General features: G+C 43.2%; 2 protein-coding genes across 3 annotated transcripts; one reads left to right on the top strand and one right to left on the bottom strand.

The window, feature by feature from the left end:
• The first annotated feature begins 247 nt into the window (after positions 1–247).
• Positions 248–13,799, top strand: LOC137599438 (uncharacterized). Of its 2 annotated transcripts, none has more exons than XM_068320374.1 (4): positions 248–1,804; positions 4,301–5,408; positions 8,306–8,443; positions 11,771–13,799. In XM_068320374.1, exons 1-2 carry the CDS (start codon positions 755–757, stop codon positions 5,255–5,257), a joined length of 2,007 nt encoding a protein of 668 aa, XP_068176475.1. In that variant the 5' UTR covers positions 248–754; the 3' UTR covers positions 5,258–5,408; positions 8,306–8,443; positions 11,771–13,799. The 2 variants fall into 2 exon arrangements, with proteins under 2 accessions (XP_068176475.1, XP_068176474.1); XM_068320373.1 differs by lacking the exon at positions 11,771–13,799 and adding an exon at positions 9,588–10,102.
• Positions 8,093–15,178, bottom strand: mydgf (myeloid-derived growth factor). Its single transcript, XM_068320376.1, has 6 exons — positions 14,963–15,178; positions 14,173–14,223; positions 13,973–14,034; positions 13,806–13,887; positions 11,427–11,496; positions 8,093–9,787 (listed from the first exon to the last, which is right to left on the bottom strand). Exons 1-6 carry the CDS (start codon positions 15,125–15,127, stop codon positions 9,708–9,710), a joined length of 510 nt encoding a protein of 169 aa, XP_068176477.1. The 5' UTR covers positions 15,128–15,178; the 3' UTR covers positions 8,093–9,707.
• Positions 15,179–15,492: the final 314 nt, after the last annotated feature.

The following is a 15,492-nucleotide window of genomic DNA, read 5'->3' as shown; positions in this document are numbered from 1 at the left end:
GGGTGGGGTTGTGAGGTGGGGGGGGGGTGACAGGAAGGGGAGGAAAACAGAGTAAATAGTTACAAAGATAGATGATATGGATGATAAGAGGTTCTCAGATAGGAGCAGAGAAACAGGGGGAAGAGACAAGAGATGGGAAGGAAGAGGAAAATAGAGAAACAGAGTTAGAGCAGTGAGAGGGAGTGGGAGGAAGAAAGAGAGAGGATGGGAGACAGTGCAGTGCAGTGTGGGGGGGAGTAGAGAAAGAGGAGGACGGAGAGAGAGAGAGAGAGAGATGTAGAGACAGAAAGCCTCCACCGCAAGTGAGCCATTGAGACACAGACTGGCGGAGAGAGAAGACAGAGACAGCGAAGCCATCGGCATCTACAAGGCTGTCCCGATGAGGGGGTGAAATGCTCAAGAGCACTACAACGGCAATGACAGTGGGAGGAACAGTAGAAACAGAGGGATGAGACGGAAGGGAAGAGGCAGGGGTTAAAATCAGAAACAGGGTTTTGCAAGAAAATGGTAGTGGGTGGAATCTCTCAGGAGGAGGGTGAAAAGCAGATAAAAGTTTTGAAGACAGAGTAGGAGATGGAGATGAAAAGGAAAGAGGAAGGAGACTAGAGACGGAACACTTTGAGTCTATGTTAATGGCAAAGGTAGGAGGAGACTCATGGAAAAAGAGGAAGAAGCTCACTGTGTCTCGGGAATCCTCCTGCTCTTCTTCTGCATCTTCCTCTGGCTGTGAGGCTACTGGACATCATCAATCACCATGTTCTCTGACAGCAGCGCTCCAGCACCTGGGGAGCAGAAAGGATTCAAGTCCCATGCCCCTCACTTCATCCCATGGCTGCGTAATAGTTTGAAGCCCCACCACAGCAGTGACCTGGGACTCAATGGACCTTACAAACCCAGTTCGGAAGTCCGCAACAACCTGACCCATCTGGAAAGAGCCAAAGGGATCGGGTTCTTCTCCATTCAGGGAAAGGACCGAGCCAAGAAAGGAGAGCTGCGGTGTAATCGAGTGGGGATGGCAAGAATGTTGCCAGTGGTACTGAGGGGGCATCACATCCTGCCGGGTGGTCTGGGTAAGCAACGGAAGGATAGTCCTCCCCGGTGGAACCAGTCTCCAGAACTGCAACCAGAACGCAACATGCAAATGTGTCTAGGAGAGAGACTGCAGGGTCTGAGCAGCAGCCCACCTTCTGCACAGGACAACCTCACCTTTGTGAGGAACCCCAGCAGCCAGCTGAACCTCCCTCAATCACAGAATGACTGTTCCAGCACCTTAATCAGGAAGTATGGGCCACTAGCAGGGCCTCCTTCTGCTCCTTCTCCTGATGAGGCAAACCTGAAGGCGCCTGTTGTGGTGGTAACGGATGACAAGAGGGGGAAGGTGAGTCACTATGGCAGTAGTACCATTTACCAACAAAAAGACCTCCATTTATCCAACTGGCTGAACTCAGATACCAGCTTCAGTGATAATAAACACAGGAACATGATCTCCAAAAGCCACAGAGACCTTACAGCTCTGAGGGAACCACCTGTGGAGGGTGTCAATGGACCCCTCAATGGGGTCATCTTCTCCACTGAGGTTCCCCAGGAAGGCATCAACCACAACCCAACTCTACAGGGCTCCAGTAAATCTAGACCAAACCAGAACCAGGCGTGCGTCCAGTACAGTCCGACCAATGACAGAGGGGTACAGAAGAAGGAAGCTGGCTGCACCAGGACAGTAGTTCGAAACCAGATTAAACGTGTGGTGGTCAACCTGGAACAGGTTCTCAGAGCCTTGAGGGACATTCACCAGGAAATGAAAGAGGTAAGGCTTTTTACTGAATAATGCACATAACACAATACAGAAGGCACAAGATGAAAGCAGAACACACTACAGAGAGGATGTGACTGCATCCTCTGAAATTCATTTAGACATTTCTTGACACAGGAAATGTTCATGCTTGTGCAGAAAATCTTGGAGGCTTCTACTCTTAAATATAAGGCAGGATATAAAAACATCATCATCAGCAGAATCAAACATGCATAAATCTACCAACGGTCTGTAAACTGTTTCTCCAAACTCTCCTTTATCATCTGTCTGCAAATGTACCCACCACCATGAACAGTTCTTGCATAAATCTTCATAGGACTAAAGCAGAAAAGAGTTCTGCTTCATTTGCATGATGCATTCAGACGGTGCTGAAATTATATTGTGGTATTAGGGAAAGCAGTCGCCTTCCTTTTGGGATCTCCTCTTCTTTTAGCATCCCCTCTCATCTCTTCTTCGCTTGTACATACGATGCTCCAAGGCACAGCTGGATGCTTTTTTATAATCCATTTATGTGTGAGCATCCCTGCCTTGTATTTCTTACTCAGTTAAAGTGACATGTAAATCTATCCTCTTGGCATTTGATCTGTGTCTGTAAGGTCGCAGCTAAACCAGAGGGAATGACCTCACCATCCTTGCTGGGAGGCTTTTTTGTGGCAGCATTATTATAAGACTGATTAAAGAGCATAGGGGCTACAAACAAAAGAGAATGAAGGAGGGGTGGGGGGGGGGCAGACAGACATTGTGATAGAAAATCCCAAATTTTCACAACAGAGACGTCAGATCAAAAGGAGATAAGACACAAGAGAAGACTTTGGTCCCATATTTATTTCAAAGCCCTTTTTTAATATTCTGTTACATGAGCAGCAGCAGCAACCCTCGTGTTATTTAATAATCAATCACTTCTCTAAAAAGGAACGGGAGCAAGACTTTAATGCATTTAGACAGAGACTACACAAATATTAAAGCAATGCTTAAGACCACTCACAGAGCAGGAGAAAAAAAAGAACAAAACAAAAGCAGGCTCACACATGAATATGGTGATCGTCTTACTCAGGGGACTAAAATTTGCACTATGACTCAGAACTTCAAGCAAAACAACCAAGTTAAGCTGAAACTTAAATGACCGAGATCTGCAAGAAATGTCTCAGTACACACCAGCGCTTTACGCAAAAGTCTTGAGGGGTCAAAAAATGTTGTTTTAAGCAAAGCCTCTTGGGAGCAGCAAATGAAAACAAGGGTCCTCCTCTTTTCATCTCCTCTGATTTCATACATTAACAAACAAACACCTGCCCAAGGTCACTCGATTTGTATGTAGGAGCTGTGCTTCAAAGTAATGTAAAAACGCCTCGCCCCAAAAGCTACTGCATTGAAAAAAAAAGAAGAAGAAAAAAAAAGAAACAGGTCATCTTTTGACAACAGTGGGGAGGTTGTTGAACACGCAGAACAAAACAATAATTCATCTGTTGTGAAGGGCTGTGGATTTATCTGCTCACATAGAGCAGGTGGAGAGATAGGTCAAACATTCTCCCCAGTGTAATTTTCCCCAATCTCTCCAGTCTTCATCATTGCATGTGTGTGTCTGTGTGTGTGTGTGTGTGTGTGTGTGTGTCTGCATTCATATGCATGTGTCACGTTTGTGTACATTCACACATTGCATGCACTCATTTAAATATATGCATCTAGGTGTGTATATCTGTGTATGATATATTGTACAGCATTCTTTCTACCATCCTCAGCCATTTAAGTGTGTCTTACACGTTTCCCAGAATAGTAATCTTTTGCTTTCTAGGCTGAGACAAACATTTTTTTCAGAAAAAAAAAAAATGTTGGCATACGTACAGATTAATGCTAAACAGAAGAAACTGGAGCATTGGACAGGAAGAACACAAAGCAAACTTTTATTAATCTATTTAGAGCTATTTTAGAGGCCATTCTATTCATTTTGAATTTGTTACTGATGATCTTGTTAAAGATGACTTTTCCATAGAAAAAAAATGCACTTGATCCGTGTTGTGTTGACGTGACCTGGTGGCATACAGATGTAAGACTTTCTTCGTCTTCCCTTTACTACCCAAATAAACATTTAAAAAACATGCAAAAAACTTTCTGAAAGTGTCGCCATTATTGCTTTGATTAGATTTTAATTTGCTACCCTCTTCCGTTACATATCTTTGTAAATGGTTGCTTTTACACTGTTGGTGGACCTCTGGTCCCTGGTGGGGCTCAAACTCCAAAATTCCTGGATCCTACATTTCCCACAATGCAACTCCAGCTTTTCACAGGGCCTTCCATGCCCTATGAACATCCACATCTTTGATGTTGTAGACATGTAGGTGAGGCTGGAAGGGCCATTCAGAGATATAGATCAAGTAATGTCGATGCTTTCAGTCTGAAACTACTCCTGAAAAGTAAAACTAGTGGAGCGTTCCATTTACCTCCACTCATGCTTGTTAGTTTGTAATTATCCACCATTGTGTGCATTCCCTCTAGGTGGTTCAGCAGATCGACTATCTAACATCATCCATTGAGCTGAGTGAGGAGGAGCAGTGGAGGACAACGGGAGGCGACAATACCGAGCTTGTCAGCGACGCCAGCTCTGGTTCAGATACCGGCTCCAGCGAGGCGACAGCAGGCAACACCCATCAGAGGTGTGTAAAACCTGGAGACCAGGCAGGAACCACAGACTCATCTGCCTCCCTCAGGAGGGATCATCACAGCAGGCGCCAGTCGCCACCACACGTGCTGCTGCGCCTGTCATCAGAGAGAACTGACAATATTCAGTACACATCCAGTCTAGGGTTGTCCTCTAGACAAGGTTTGTCACTGCAATACAACAATAATCGATCTTCGTGTAATCCTCTCCAACTTCAAAATGTCACCTCCCATGACCTTACTTCATCCCCCCAAAGAAGCCTCCCCGGTCGGCCGCCCACCCCTGGACTCTCCCCTATCACGGTTAACCTTCATCACTCCAACAGTTCCACTTCTCAGCTTCACTCCAGTAGGCCTTGCTCTTCAATCAAGGTCTCCCCTCCCTCGACGCTGTCCCCACAAACTCAACCACCCCCCACCTTCAGCTCTTCTGTCATCGTACGGAATGAAACTGGGTCTTGTGACACACAACAAGGCGATCACCCATCTGCTGGGCAGCTCTCTCCATCATCCACCCAGCCTCCATCTGTTGGCCGCCCACCCACTGACACGGAAAGTCAAACTTTGTCCAACGATGACGGGGAGCGGCTAGCATCGTCAGCGGGGTCCATCCACAGACCGCAGCAGATGTCTACTGCAACCACAGCTAAACCACCAACGGGACAGGGCCGCAGAGGTCGTAAGCCTCCCCCGTACCCCCATAACAAAACCTCTGAATCCACAAAGAAAGTGAAGGAACCCCGCAAAGCTCCTCCGTACCCTGAGAAAAGACGGCTGCTCTTGACCACAGTGTGAGATGACGCAGCAGGGGCAGGAGGAGGAGGAAGAGGAGGAGGAGGATGAACAAACAGTGCCATAGTCACAGGACCAGCCACAAGTATGAATCTGCCGGAATGGAGGGTGATTTAAGGCTCACCAAGGTGACAGGATGTATGAGCAGCTTCAGGTGAGTGTCCAGAACATCTTGGCTCCATGGGCATCATTTTGCTTCTCTCTGCACAAATCTCTTGAGTGTACAGGCAGAACATACTGAGGGCACAGTCACATCTGTCTGGTGTAAATCTATGGTAACAAGAGCCTCTACGCAGATGCTCACTTTTCACCCCGGCTCTCAGACTCGCACAGATTGCACAGTGAAAGGGCAAAAGAGAGGGACTAATTAAATAGAAAATATGAAAGACATTGAAGTTACTGCAAAATGTCAAGACAAAGTAAAATAAAGATTCCTTGAGAGTACCTCAACCTATGCAACCACACATCCACTCACATGAATCAGGGGGTCGAGTAACTGATGTCAATGGGACAATGAGAGCTGAAGCTCAGGCTGCTGTGGCTCACTGCTCCAAAACTCTGGCCCAAGATCTTTGAAGAGACAGAAAAGGTCTCCTAATATGAAGAACGTACCAAGGCCAAACAGGTAGTGAACAGATGACTGGGTCACCAGCCCGGTGCGCTCATGTCAGAGGGGACACGGGGCAGCTGGTGGGTCTTTGTACCCTTCACCAGGCCCCTGATACGGCTAAAATTCCATCTCCTTTGCTGCCTCTGACTTGACCGACCCGCCACAACCTCCATCTGCCACCCTCCAAATGTTAGCTGTATAGAGAGAGAAACGATAGTCAGTATGTGTAAAAGCAAAAAAATGAACACATCCCAGACATTGATTACTCATGTAAGTCATCTAATGTCTTCTCTAGAGTTTTACTTCAGTTCTTTCAGTATCTATTCATAGCTAAAGTGGAAGGATAAAGCTGGTGTGTGTTTGGTGTGAATCAGTCCATCAGTACCTTCTGACTCCTTCCCGTTCTCAGGCCCTGACAATCCCATTTTCTCTTTTAATATATTTTTATGATATTAATATATTATTATGTATTAATAGTTTCTGTAAAACAATGGAAATATGCCACACAGAGGAATTAGCTAGATCTTGGTTTGAAAACGCATTAAATAATTATTAGACTGAAATCATGGTATTTTTGTGGGCTAATTAACATGAACAAACTTTAAACTTATAAATACACCTGTAGACAGCAGCAATGCTGGTGGCTGATGAACACGGTGATGTGACACAAATGCAACGTTTACCTTCTGAATGTGGAGTAATGACACGGCTAACGACAGCCAACAAGCAATAAACACACAGATTAGACGGATGCTAATGCTATTCGTTTTATTGTTTTCTCAAAGAACAAAGCAAAGCGGCCCATTTATAGTGAATATCTATCTTACCTGATGATGTACAGAGTGGTTCTGAGCTTCCAGGTCAGGGTAAAACCTCAGGTTTTTAATGATTTATTTCTCTCAGGACAGAAGGAGCCACATGGAGTTGACACCTGATTGTTACAGAGGTCATATGTTGGTAACGTTTGAGACCTAAAAGCACAGCAGAAAGACCTAAACCTTCACGTCTGGGCCAAATGTTCTTGTAAAAAATGTCAGGGCCTTTTACTCAGGTCTGCTGATGGCACTGGAGGAAACGCCGGTGAAGTCTGGGGCCATGGATATAAAAAGAAATCAAGTTGATAGTTGGTGAGATACTTCAGTGTGGACATGAGAGCTGGACTGACAACGCCCAGAGTTGCTCACTCTCCAAGCGAGGCTCCAAATGTCTCTGATCAAGGCTCTTGAACGCTCACGTGTCATCATAATCTAAAACAGTTTGGCAGCATAGAGCGTCGATGGTTTCCTGATGGCTGCACTGCAGGGACAGAAGTTGAAAGTAAACACGTCTACTGGCAGCAGATGGTAAGCGGTAGTGATACTGGTATGTGTTTAAGTTTGGGATGACAGCGTAGAGGCAGCTCTGAGTCTCAGAGACATTGTAAACAGGCAGTAAACAAATAGTCATCACACTGCAGAGGCATATTACTCAGTGGAACAACCATCTCGAGAACACGTTTGACAAGTATTTTCTCCACAAAGCTGCAAAACTGGAAATAGAACTGAAAGCTTTTCATCGCATGCTTAATTACAAGAAAGAATGCAGGAATTTCTTAGCACATCTTGCTGTGATTTGTTTGAACTCTACACAATAGGTTTCTCTATGTGAGACAGAGGTTTTCTACAGTTTAGTGTAATTGTCAAACTTTGCTAAAGCAACATCAACGTGTTGTTCTTCTGATCATAGACAGACAGATAACAATTTGAGGACAATCTTGATTACTGATTTTCTCTTGGCTTAACATAAAATGAATAAATCCCCCCCGGCTCTATATCTCTGTAAGCCCACAAAGATCAACGCTCTATACGTTCCCATATGTGCCTCTGGATTTAGTAGATCCTCCCTGCAAAGCCCATTTCCCCCAGAAAATTAAGAAGAAACAATGGAAGCTCTTTATCTCATGGAAACATTTATCCAAAGACAATATATGTTAATTGAGTACGCTTGCAGAATACGCTTTCAAGCACATTTTTCATGATAATTATTCCAATGCTAAGTTTCACATGAAGCTTACTTTGAAATTCTGAAAAACTGTTTTCACCTACATATTGAAAACAGGAATATACTGTATTAGTACTGCTACTAATGTCATTATAACAGATGTGAGGAGGGCAGAAAAGGCTGCTGTGTCATGTTCAGAGGCGTAGCCCGTCTGACACATCTCCGAATATTTAATGGTTCTGCTCAGATGCCGGCATTCTTTTCATGTTTACCTTTTAATGAGGCTGTGGGAGGTTCAATGAGATCACCTCTTGACACAACAAGACAACGACACCCAAGTTATTTCCAGAACAGTGACAATATGTCTTTATTGAAGCACCCATTGCATTTCATCATGAACCAGCCAACAAACAAAGGCAGAAAAAGACAGCATCTACAAAATAAGTTTTTCTCCATTCCAGGTCAGCATCTGCTCGTTGGTCATTGTCTGTTGTGACCCCAGAGGGAGCCTTGATGGTGAAACACAAACTAAGTATTTCCTGAAATCCGGAGGATGACCTCCAGACAGATGAAAGAACCAAAATCCCAGACCAAACAAGGTACGAACCTCAGAGAGTAATCACACCTCACAATCAAACCGGCAAAATCCTTAAATCTGAAATCAATCCCGAGATCTCATCTGTGGATGTAACAGGATTGGATCAATGAACGGGGGAAAAAAACTGTAGCCTAGAGGAAGGCGTCCCGGACTCATGACGGTTTACTTCTGAACAAAATCCCTGTTGGTCCAAAAGTGTGACATTGAAGAATGTAAAAAATATTACACTAGGGCAACTCTTTTTTTACATATATTCATCATCTTCTGCCTTAATTCGTATTTTTGGGTAACACATAAAAAATTATAATCGGAAGTGGATGAAATATCCTGAAATTAGAAACACGTATTTTTAAAAAAAATAGAAAATTTTGCACTGTATCTAAATAAAATAACACTTAAGAAGACAATTAAGAAGTAAAGTCAGTAATTATCATTTGTCCATATTTCTTAAACATATTTCCTTCTTGCCTCTTTATCTCAATGAATTCACAATGACACCATTAAAAATGTAACCAAAGGGAAAAACACTGTTAGCTCCAGCCCATATCTTCATATCATGTTATGAAGATTCGATCTGCTCTATTACGTGGATGCCTTGTAGCCAATAATACAAGCATGACAAAAAAATTTATCAAGTGTGGTACTAATTGGTGATCAAGGGATAAAATGTGTACTTAGTTATCTGGAACAGGATGAGATTGAAGAAAATGTAATTGTTTCTGCGTGTGTGATGACGCTACTGAGGATTATTCACTTTCCTCTCTGGATTACACACGATGGATAAATCCCTTCCTACTCTAAGTATGTTATCTATAATCTACAACCCTTTAGACACCAATCCTCCTCTATGCACTCACATACATCCCCAGTAAAAGAGAATTTATCGGTAATTCTTACAGCCTGACAAACCACTATAGAAGCACTTTTTCCTGGTAGAAATAGAATATGCGTAAAAAAAATAAAATAAAATAAAAAAAATCCCACATGCCATCAACTATTTCCCTGCTGTATTTTTTGTATGGGGTAACAGATTAAACCACTGTAAATGTTCCAAAACATTAATTTACTGATGATTAAACGTATGACAGAAACAGTAAGAATAGGTAATGTCATCCCACTTCCGCTTTTGGTTTTCACTCCAGCAGAATTCCCAATGAATCGGTCCTTCATCGAATCCTGAGCTGATGCAGCAGCCCGGCCCAGAACTAACCAAGGTGCTCTGACTGGTCAAAAGACGACCAAAGCCGTTTCAGACGTCTGAAGGGTTACAGCTCATCATGTTTTATCACTCCAACGACTGTCAGTTTGGAAAGTTGAGAGCGGAATTTTCCCTCCACGTGGGTCACTGCAGGTCAGAGAGGAGACAGAGGCGACGTTAAAACACAAACAAGGACACACGGAGTCACTGATGCGAACTAAAACGCCTGAAAGCAGACAGTCTTGCCGTCTCGCTGCAGAGCCAGCAGTCCCAAACCTTCAAGTCCACGCAGCCTCCAATGCCTGTGGGCTGTAGCAGCAGCATAAATAACAGCACCGGGACATTAGCTCCATAGAAGCGCTCCTTTTACACAATCAGAGAGCTGCTGCAATTTGCCAGCAAGGAATTATTGCAATTTCATTTCCCTTTGGTTGAGTGGCAGCTGGATCTGGTGATTGTGTGTGTGTGTGTGTGTGTGTGTGTGTGTGTGTGTGTGTGTGTGTGTGTGTGTGTGTGTGTTTGTGTGTGCGCGTGCGTGCGTGCGTGCGACTTGTGGTTTTGCTGTTTGTCATATTAAACTTTGAAACTATTTCTTTGTACATTGAAGAATATTTTCTGTTGAATCACTGAGAGACTGATTACTGTGTACGTGGTTATTTTCCAACTGCGAGTGTGTTGGGAGTCAAAGGTAATTCAGAAAGTACTCAGGTTGTTAGCGCCGCATGGGCGACTGTCAGTAGAAACCATTAAGCTCACCTCTCCCACCTTTATGTGTGTGATCATTTCGACATGTGAATGAGTGGACAAGACGTACAGTACAACAACCAGTTGGGCTTTTAAAATCATTTGCAATTTACAGCACCAGCAAGGTTAAGTGTAGCTATATGGACACAGCTGCTGCAGAAGAGGGTGATAAAATCACTTTATTATTAATCTGTAAAAAGGTTGTTGGAAAACATCTGAATTTGAGTCAGTTAATAGCAACAATATGTGCGTATCAAACAAACAACGCCTTTACATGTGGAACAAATTATTTTATGCGTGGAATCACACACGACAAGTCTATGGGTTGAACTAACAGAGCGTATTCAGTCTAATTATAATACATAAGAAGTAAAACCTTAAACACAGACAGCTATAGTCCGTGATTTTAGTCCTCCTGTCACACTATTCACCATCATGAGGACCTTACAGGTGTAAACTGCAGTTACCTTTCTTTCCGCTAGGGTGTGCGCGTTTGCTTGAGCGGAACTGTTCCGTTAGTGACTGAACAACGCCCCCTTGTGGACAACATGCAGCCCGATGAGCGTCAACATGTTATTTCATTTGTGAATAAACGGGACCGTTCACAGATATACTATACTTAAAAGCTTATTCACCTACTGTACTACCGTTGGGGACTGTGTCGCCATAAATTCCGAGAGGAAGTGGAGGCAGTTAAATTATACAAGTCTCTGATTGTTGCTTTGTGTGTGTCTCTATGAGCTTCTCCCGTGCTGGAGTGTCTAATCTGCTGAAAATGGTAGCAACAGAGAATTCCTGTGTGACTCATGAAATGCGGCTAATCAAAGTCCAGAAGTGAAACTACAGCAGGGATTTGTGCAAACTGTAGAACAACAAATAACACAACAGGGAGGAATGGCAACCCACTCTCAGCTGGGGCTTATGGTTAGGGGGGAAAGAAAGAAAAATCACAATGTGAGGGAGGGATGGATGGGGGGCGGGGTGAGATTGACATAAGCAGAGGGACTTGATTGAAAACTGGGAAACGTAATAATTTTCTTACCTGCTGAGTCTCCTATGCTAAATTCGTCCGATTTCAAAGGCACGTCCTGTCCCGCTGGCGCCGTCTGTGACTGGAGACAAACACAGCAGCAGTAATGAAGACATGGAGGAGGAAAGTTAAGAGGCAAGAAAGACGAAAACAATTTAAAACACACAAAGCAGAATGGGGAAAAAAAAACAAGAAGCGGCAGTATTTCATTGTTACTGTCTGGCCGAGCTAGTGGGAGGATGTGACGACAAGGTCAAGGGGAGAGGGTGGACGGCGTGCCTGTTTTTGGGCATGAGCTTATTTTTGTTCAGTTGCTTGGTGACGTTATTTTCTTTGCATTTGTCTTCTACTTGCAGGACACGGAGCCAGAGCAGGAGGGTGGGACGGGGACGGATGTGCTCTCGCTAATGACAGTGTGTCAGTGATGTCCTTGCTCGGGGAAGGAGGAGTGTCAAGGTGTGCTCAATTTCACCGACGGCCACATCAGACACGGCAGACCTACGCAAAGTGACTGACCTCAGAGTCTGAGCGTTGACCTTCTGAGAGACAACATGAGCAAAGTCATGATGACTCAACGTTTGACTTCCAAGAGACATAAAGGCTCTCTATTATTCTGAGTGTCTGTCAAAGACGATTCTAGCTGGGGTGTAGCTTAAGGGACTATAGACCTAACAATAGATTAACATACATACGTACCGCATGTTTTAGTAACCACTTCTCAGGACTGTAAAGCATGTATATTCAGCGCTGCTCTCTGAAGGTAACGGGTGAAATTTTATCGCGTGACTTTTGCGTCATCAAGTTGATGGATATCAGGACAATCTTGTAAAACAATGAAAAAAAAATTGATTTGTACGTAGCATTATAAGTTTAAAACTAACAACGGTGCTTTATTTTAGAGCGGAGAAAATGAATCGATTACAATCATTTTGTGGCTCCAGCTTCAGTCATTTGAGGACCGTGCTGCTTTTCTCTTCATAAACTGAACATCTTTGGGTTTGGAGCTGTGGGTCGAATAAAATTTGTTCTTTTAAGGCATTGCTTTGAACTCTGGGAAACCGTAATGAACATTGTCACCTTTTCAAAGATTTGACAATCTTATCAAAAGAATTTTTTAAAAAATACTGAATGTTCTATATTGTTGGAAAGTATACTAAAACATAGCTGGTTTTTACCAAAGTCCTGAAATGTTTCCAGGTCTCTGTGAGCTTGATGAGACAAAGGTCCGGATGGCCCCGTGTTCCAATCATGTATAATCAAATTGAAGACTTTTTCCAATACATTTAATTTGTCTAGCACAAGCAGAAAAGGGGCTTACAGCAAAATAACTATCTGCAGCTTTACACAGGATACCCATTGTATGTCTTTTGCTGCAGACGACCATCCCAGAGTCTAAATGGTGATAGATGTGGCCTAAAATACAAAACTCAAAACCTAATCTCGAGCTTGATAAATACATTGCTTTATTGCTGATGCATATTTGCAGGCTATGCAAAAATGCTCGACTGTGCTTTGCCTTGGTTGTCTGACATAAGTGCAGACAGTGTAAATTCTCAGGAATGAGACGCTGTGATCTCAACACCGACAGGGTGCATGAAACTGCAAAACATATTTGAGGAAAACCTATTTTCTGCTGTTTGTCTTGATTAAGCAGTAAACTGTTGTGAGGTTTAATGTCTGACAGAAGCTCTGCTCCAACAGCGGTGTACACCGCGACAAGTGGTAAACAGACTGCACTGAAACCGCATATTTCTAGGCTAAAAGACCTCTCAAAGCTCTTAACAACATGAGACAGCATTCACCCATTTACACAAACATTCATACTGTGCTGGAAGAGGCTGCCATGCCGCTCGCTCGCTGGGAGCAATAAGCATTAACCCCATCACTCATAAGAGGACGCGTCGGCTGCAGGAGCTGGGATTAAACCACCAGTCACCCAATGATGTGATGATGAACCTATGGGGACCGGGATGGCCCAGCTCATTTTTCAGGATACATTATGTAACTTGTCAAGAAATGTGTCTGAATTGGGGGTTTATGTATGAGTTAACACATTTACTTTCTTTAATTGTAAAAGGAGGCCATGTTAAACTAAAGGTTTGATGTCTTCCCTCACTGTGTTTAACAGAGTTTGACTTGTTTGACGATGTGGCTGAACGGGATCCACATGACAGAACTTTCAGGCTGCTTCTCAAAGAGACAATATCAAACCAAATTTAAGATGTAACCGACTGATGAGTGAGATATTCTGTCTGTGTTTACCTCAGTGTGTCATTTTTATTGTATTAAACACAGCAGAAATTAAAAACACAAATAAAGTATCCCATGATGTTAAACTCAAGATAAAATCACATTAACAGACAGGCACAGTGACGGTCCTACAGTACTTACATATCCATTGGCGAAATGGATTTTGGCTCCGTTCAGTTCAACATTGAACTGAGTGAAAAACAGGTAGGACTTTCCCTGGGGCCTGGCAAAAAATAAAACGCAAAGTGTCACTAGACCGAACATTTAATCCACTGCAGTTAGAAACTCTGTTTGAGGGTTAGTTTCACCTCCACAGAGTGCAGGAAAACATCGTGTCATCATCACTCAGTCCCAGGCTCATCATCCATTCCTGTCGAACAAAAATAGACGAACAACAACGGATTAACGCTACAGTGACACACATGGATGCTTGTGTGAGCAAACATAAACACAATCTATTTGCTTGTGTATACAAGCAAACAGACAAACCAGAGAGAGAGAAACTTGCCTCATTGGTTCCCCCCTGTGAAGCATAGGTGAATGAGCATTTATACTGCTTCTGAAACAGGAATGAATGTGGTTTAGAGCATCGTCAAAATATGTTCATTATTGATCAATCAGTTACGATCATGTGATAGTAATGTATTCTACTATTTATCAAACACATTTCTGAACCAGATGGAAATTGGATTGTTGCTTGCTATCAGGAGCTTGTGCGTCATTGATCGATTGATCTTAAACTAAATGACCACAAATGCACAATGTCATCTCTAAACGGAAAAAATAAAAACAATCACTGTGCAGCTTCAGTTTTCTTTTTTTTATCTTGCTCGTCTGTCGTTACAAATTATTTTATTTTAATCTTAACCTATTTTATACAAACGCCATTTATCCATCATTAGTCAGACATAATAATCCACTCATTCTATTCGAACGTCACAGGAGTAGAATGAGTTTAGAAGCGCTCGAACTTTCCAGCCAATGAACGGAGCCGTTGTGGCAGCGACGTGTCATCCTTTGACGGGCTGTGACGTCATCAACCCGCGAACAGTGATTGTAGTTTTCTCGATGTAATCATAAATATCAACTATACATATAAAGTTATGCGCTCTAATGAAAACACACATGTTTTAAAAAACGTATCCAGGGATGCCTTCGTATTTACTCTTTAACTATTATGTTCCTCAAACTAATAGAAACTGTGCTAAATATGCGAACGTTAACGAGGAATTAAGCTACAATAATATGTGCGGCTGGTTATGTTAGCATTTTAGCTTCAGAATGCATCAGTTACTCACCAGGCTGTCGGTGACCGTGTGCTTCTCTCCTCCCGGTTTGACGTCGAACGGAACACTTTTACTTGTCGGGGAAGCAGAAGCATCAGCTGGGACAAAAGCCGCTACCGACACAAACACGAGCAGAGCCACCGTGTGACCGGTGCCCAACTTGTTTTGGTTCGCCATTCCTTCGTCTTGCTGTTCTGGCCGTTCTGCGATGCACCCAGTCAGTCGGGTTACCGGTATCCCGTCGTATGTTGATGACGTCACATCACGCGTCACGTGTCAAACAATCCGAAATCAAATGGAACGCAATTAACAGAATTTATTGCTCTCTATTAATGGATTCTAATGCGACTCACTAATGAAGCTTAGAGGTTCATTACTTGAAACGTTGACCCACGCAGCGTGCCGTTCCTTCCGTGGACACAAGGGGACGCTCACTTTCTAATAATTTAAGAACCAGCAAAGTTTCGCCCACTGACTGTGATAATGTTAAATCGTAAAAACGTGTACGTCGGCCTTGAGTTGCGATAATTTAATCAGAATGA

This window comes from Antennarius striatus, chromosome 7 (assembly GCF_040054535.1).
Source record: "Antennarius striatus isolate MH-2024 chromosome 7, ASM4005453v1, whole genome shotgun sequence".
NCBI classification, from domain to species: domain Eukaryota; kingdom Metazoa; phylum Chordata; class Actinopteri; order Lophiiformes; family Antennariidae; genus Antennarius; species Antennarius striatus.
This window is presented reverse-complemented; position numbering and strand designations above follow the sequence as displayed.

What these genes read in the sequence shown, in the direction of transcription:
- LOC137599438 (XM_068320374.1), top strand. Translation starts at nt 755, where the DNA reads ATGTTCTCTGACAGCAGCGCTCCAGCACCTGGGGAGCAGAAAGGATTC. An exon ending in TTCACCAGGAAATGAAAGAG is followed by an intron (nt 1,805 to 4,300) that starts GTAAGGCTTTTT and finishes CATTCCCTCTAG; the next exon opens with GTGGTTCAGCAGATCGACTA.
- mydgf (XM_068320376.1), bottom strand. Translation starts at nt 15,127, where the DNA reads ATGGCGAACCAAAACAAGTTGGGCACCGGTCACACGGTGGCTCTGCTC. An exon ending in CACAGGGGGGAACCAATGAG is followed by an intron (nt 14,035 to 14,172) that starts GCAAGTTTCTCT and finishes TTTGTTCGACAG; the next exon opens with GAATGGATGATGAGCCTGGG. An exon ending in TAGCATAGGAGACTCAGCAG is followed by an intron (nt 9,788 to 11,426) that starts GTAAGAAAATTA and finishes TCTGACCTGCAG; the next exon opens with TGACCCACGTGGAGGGAAAA.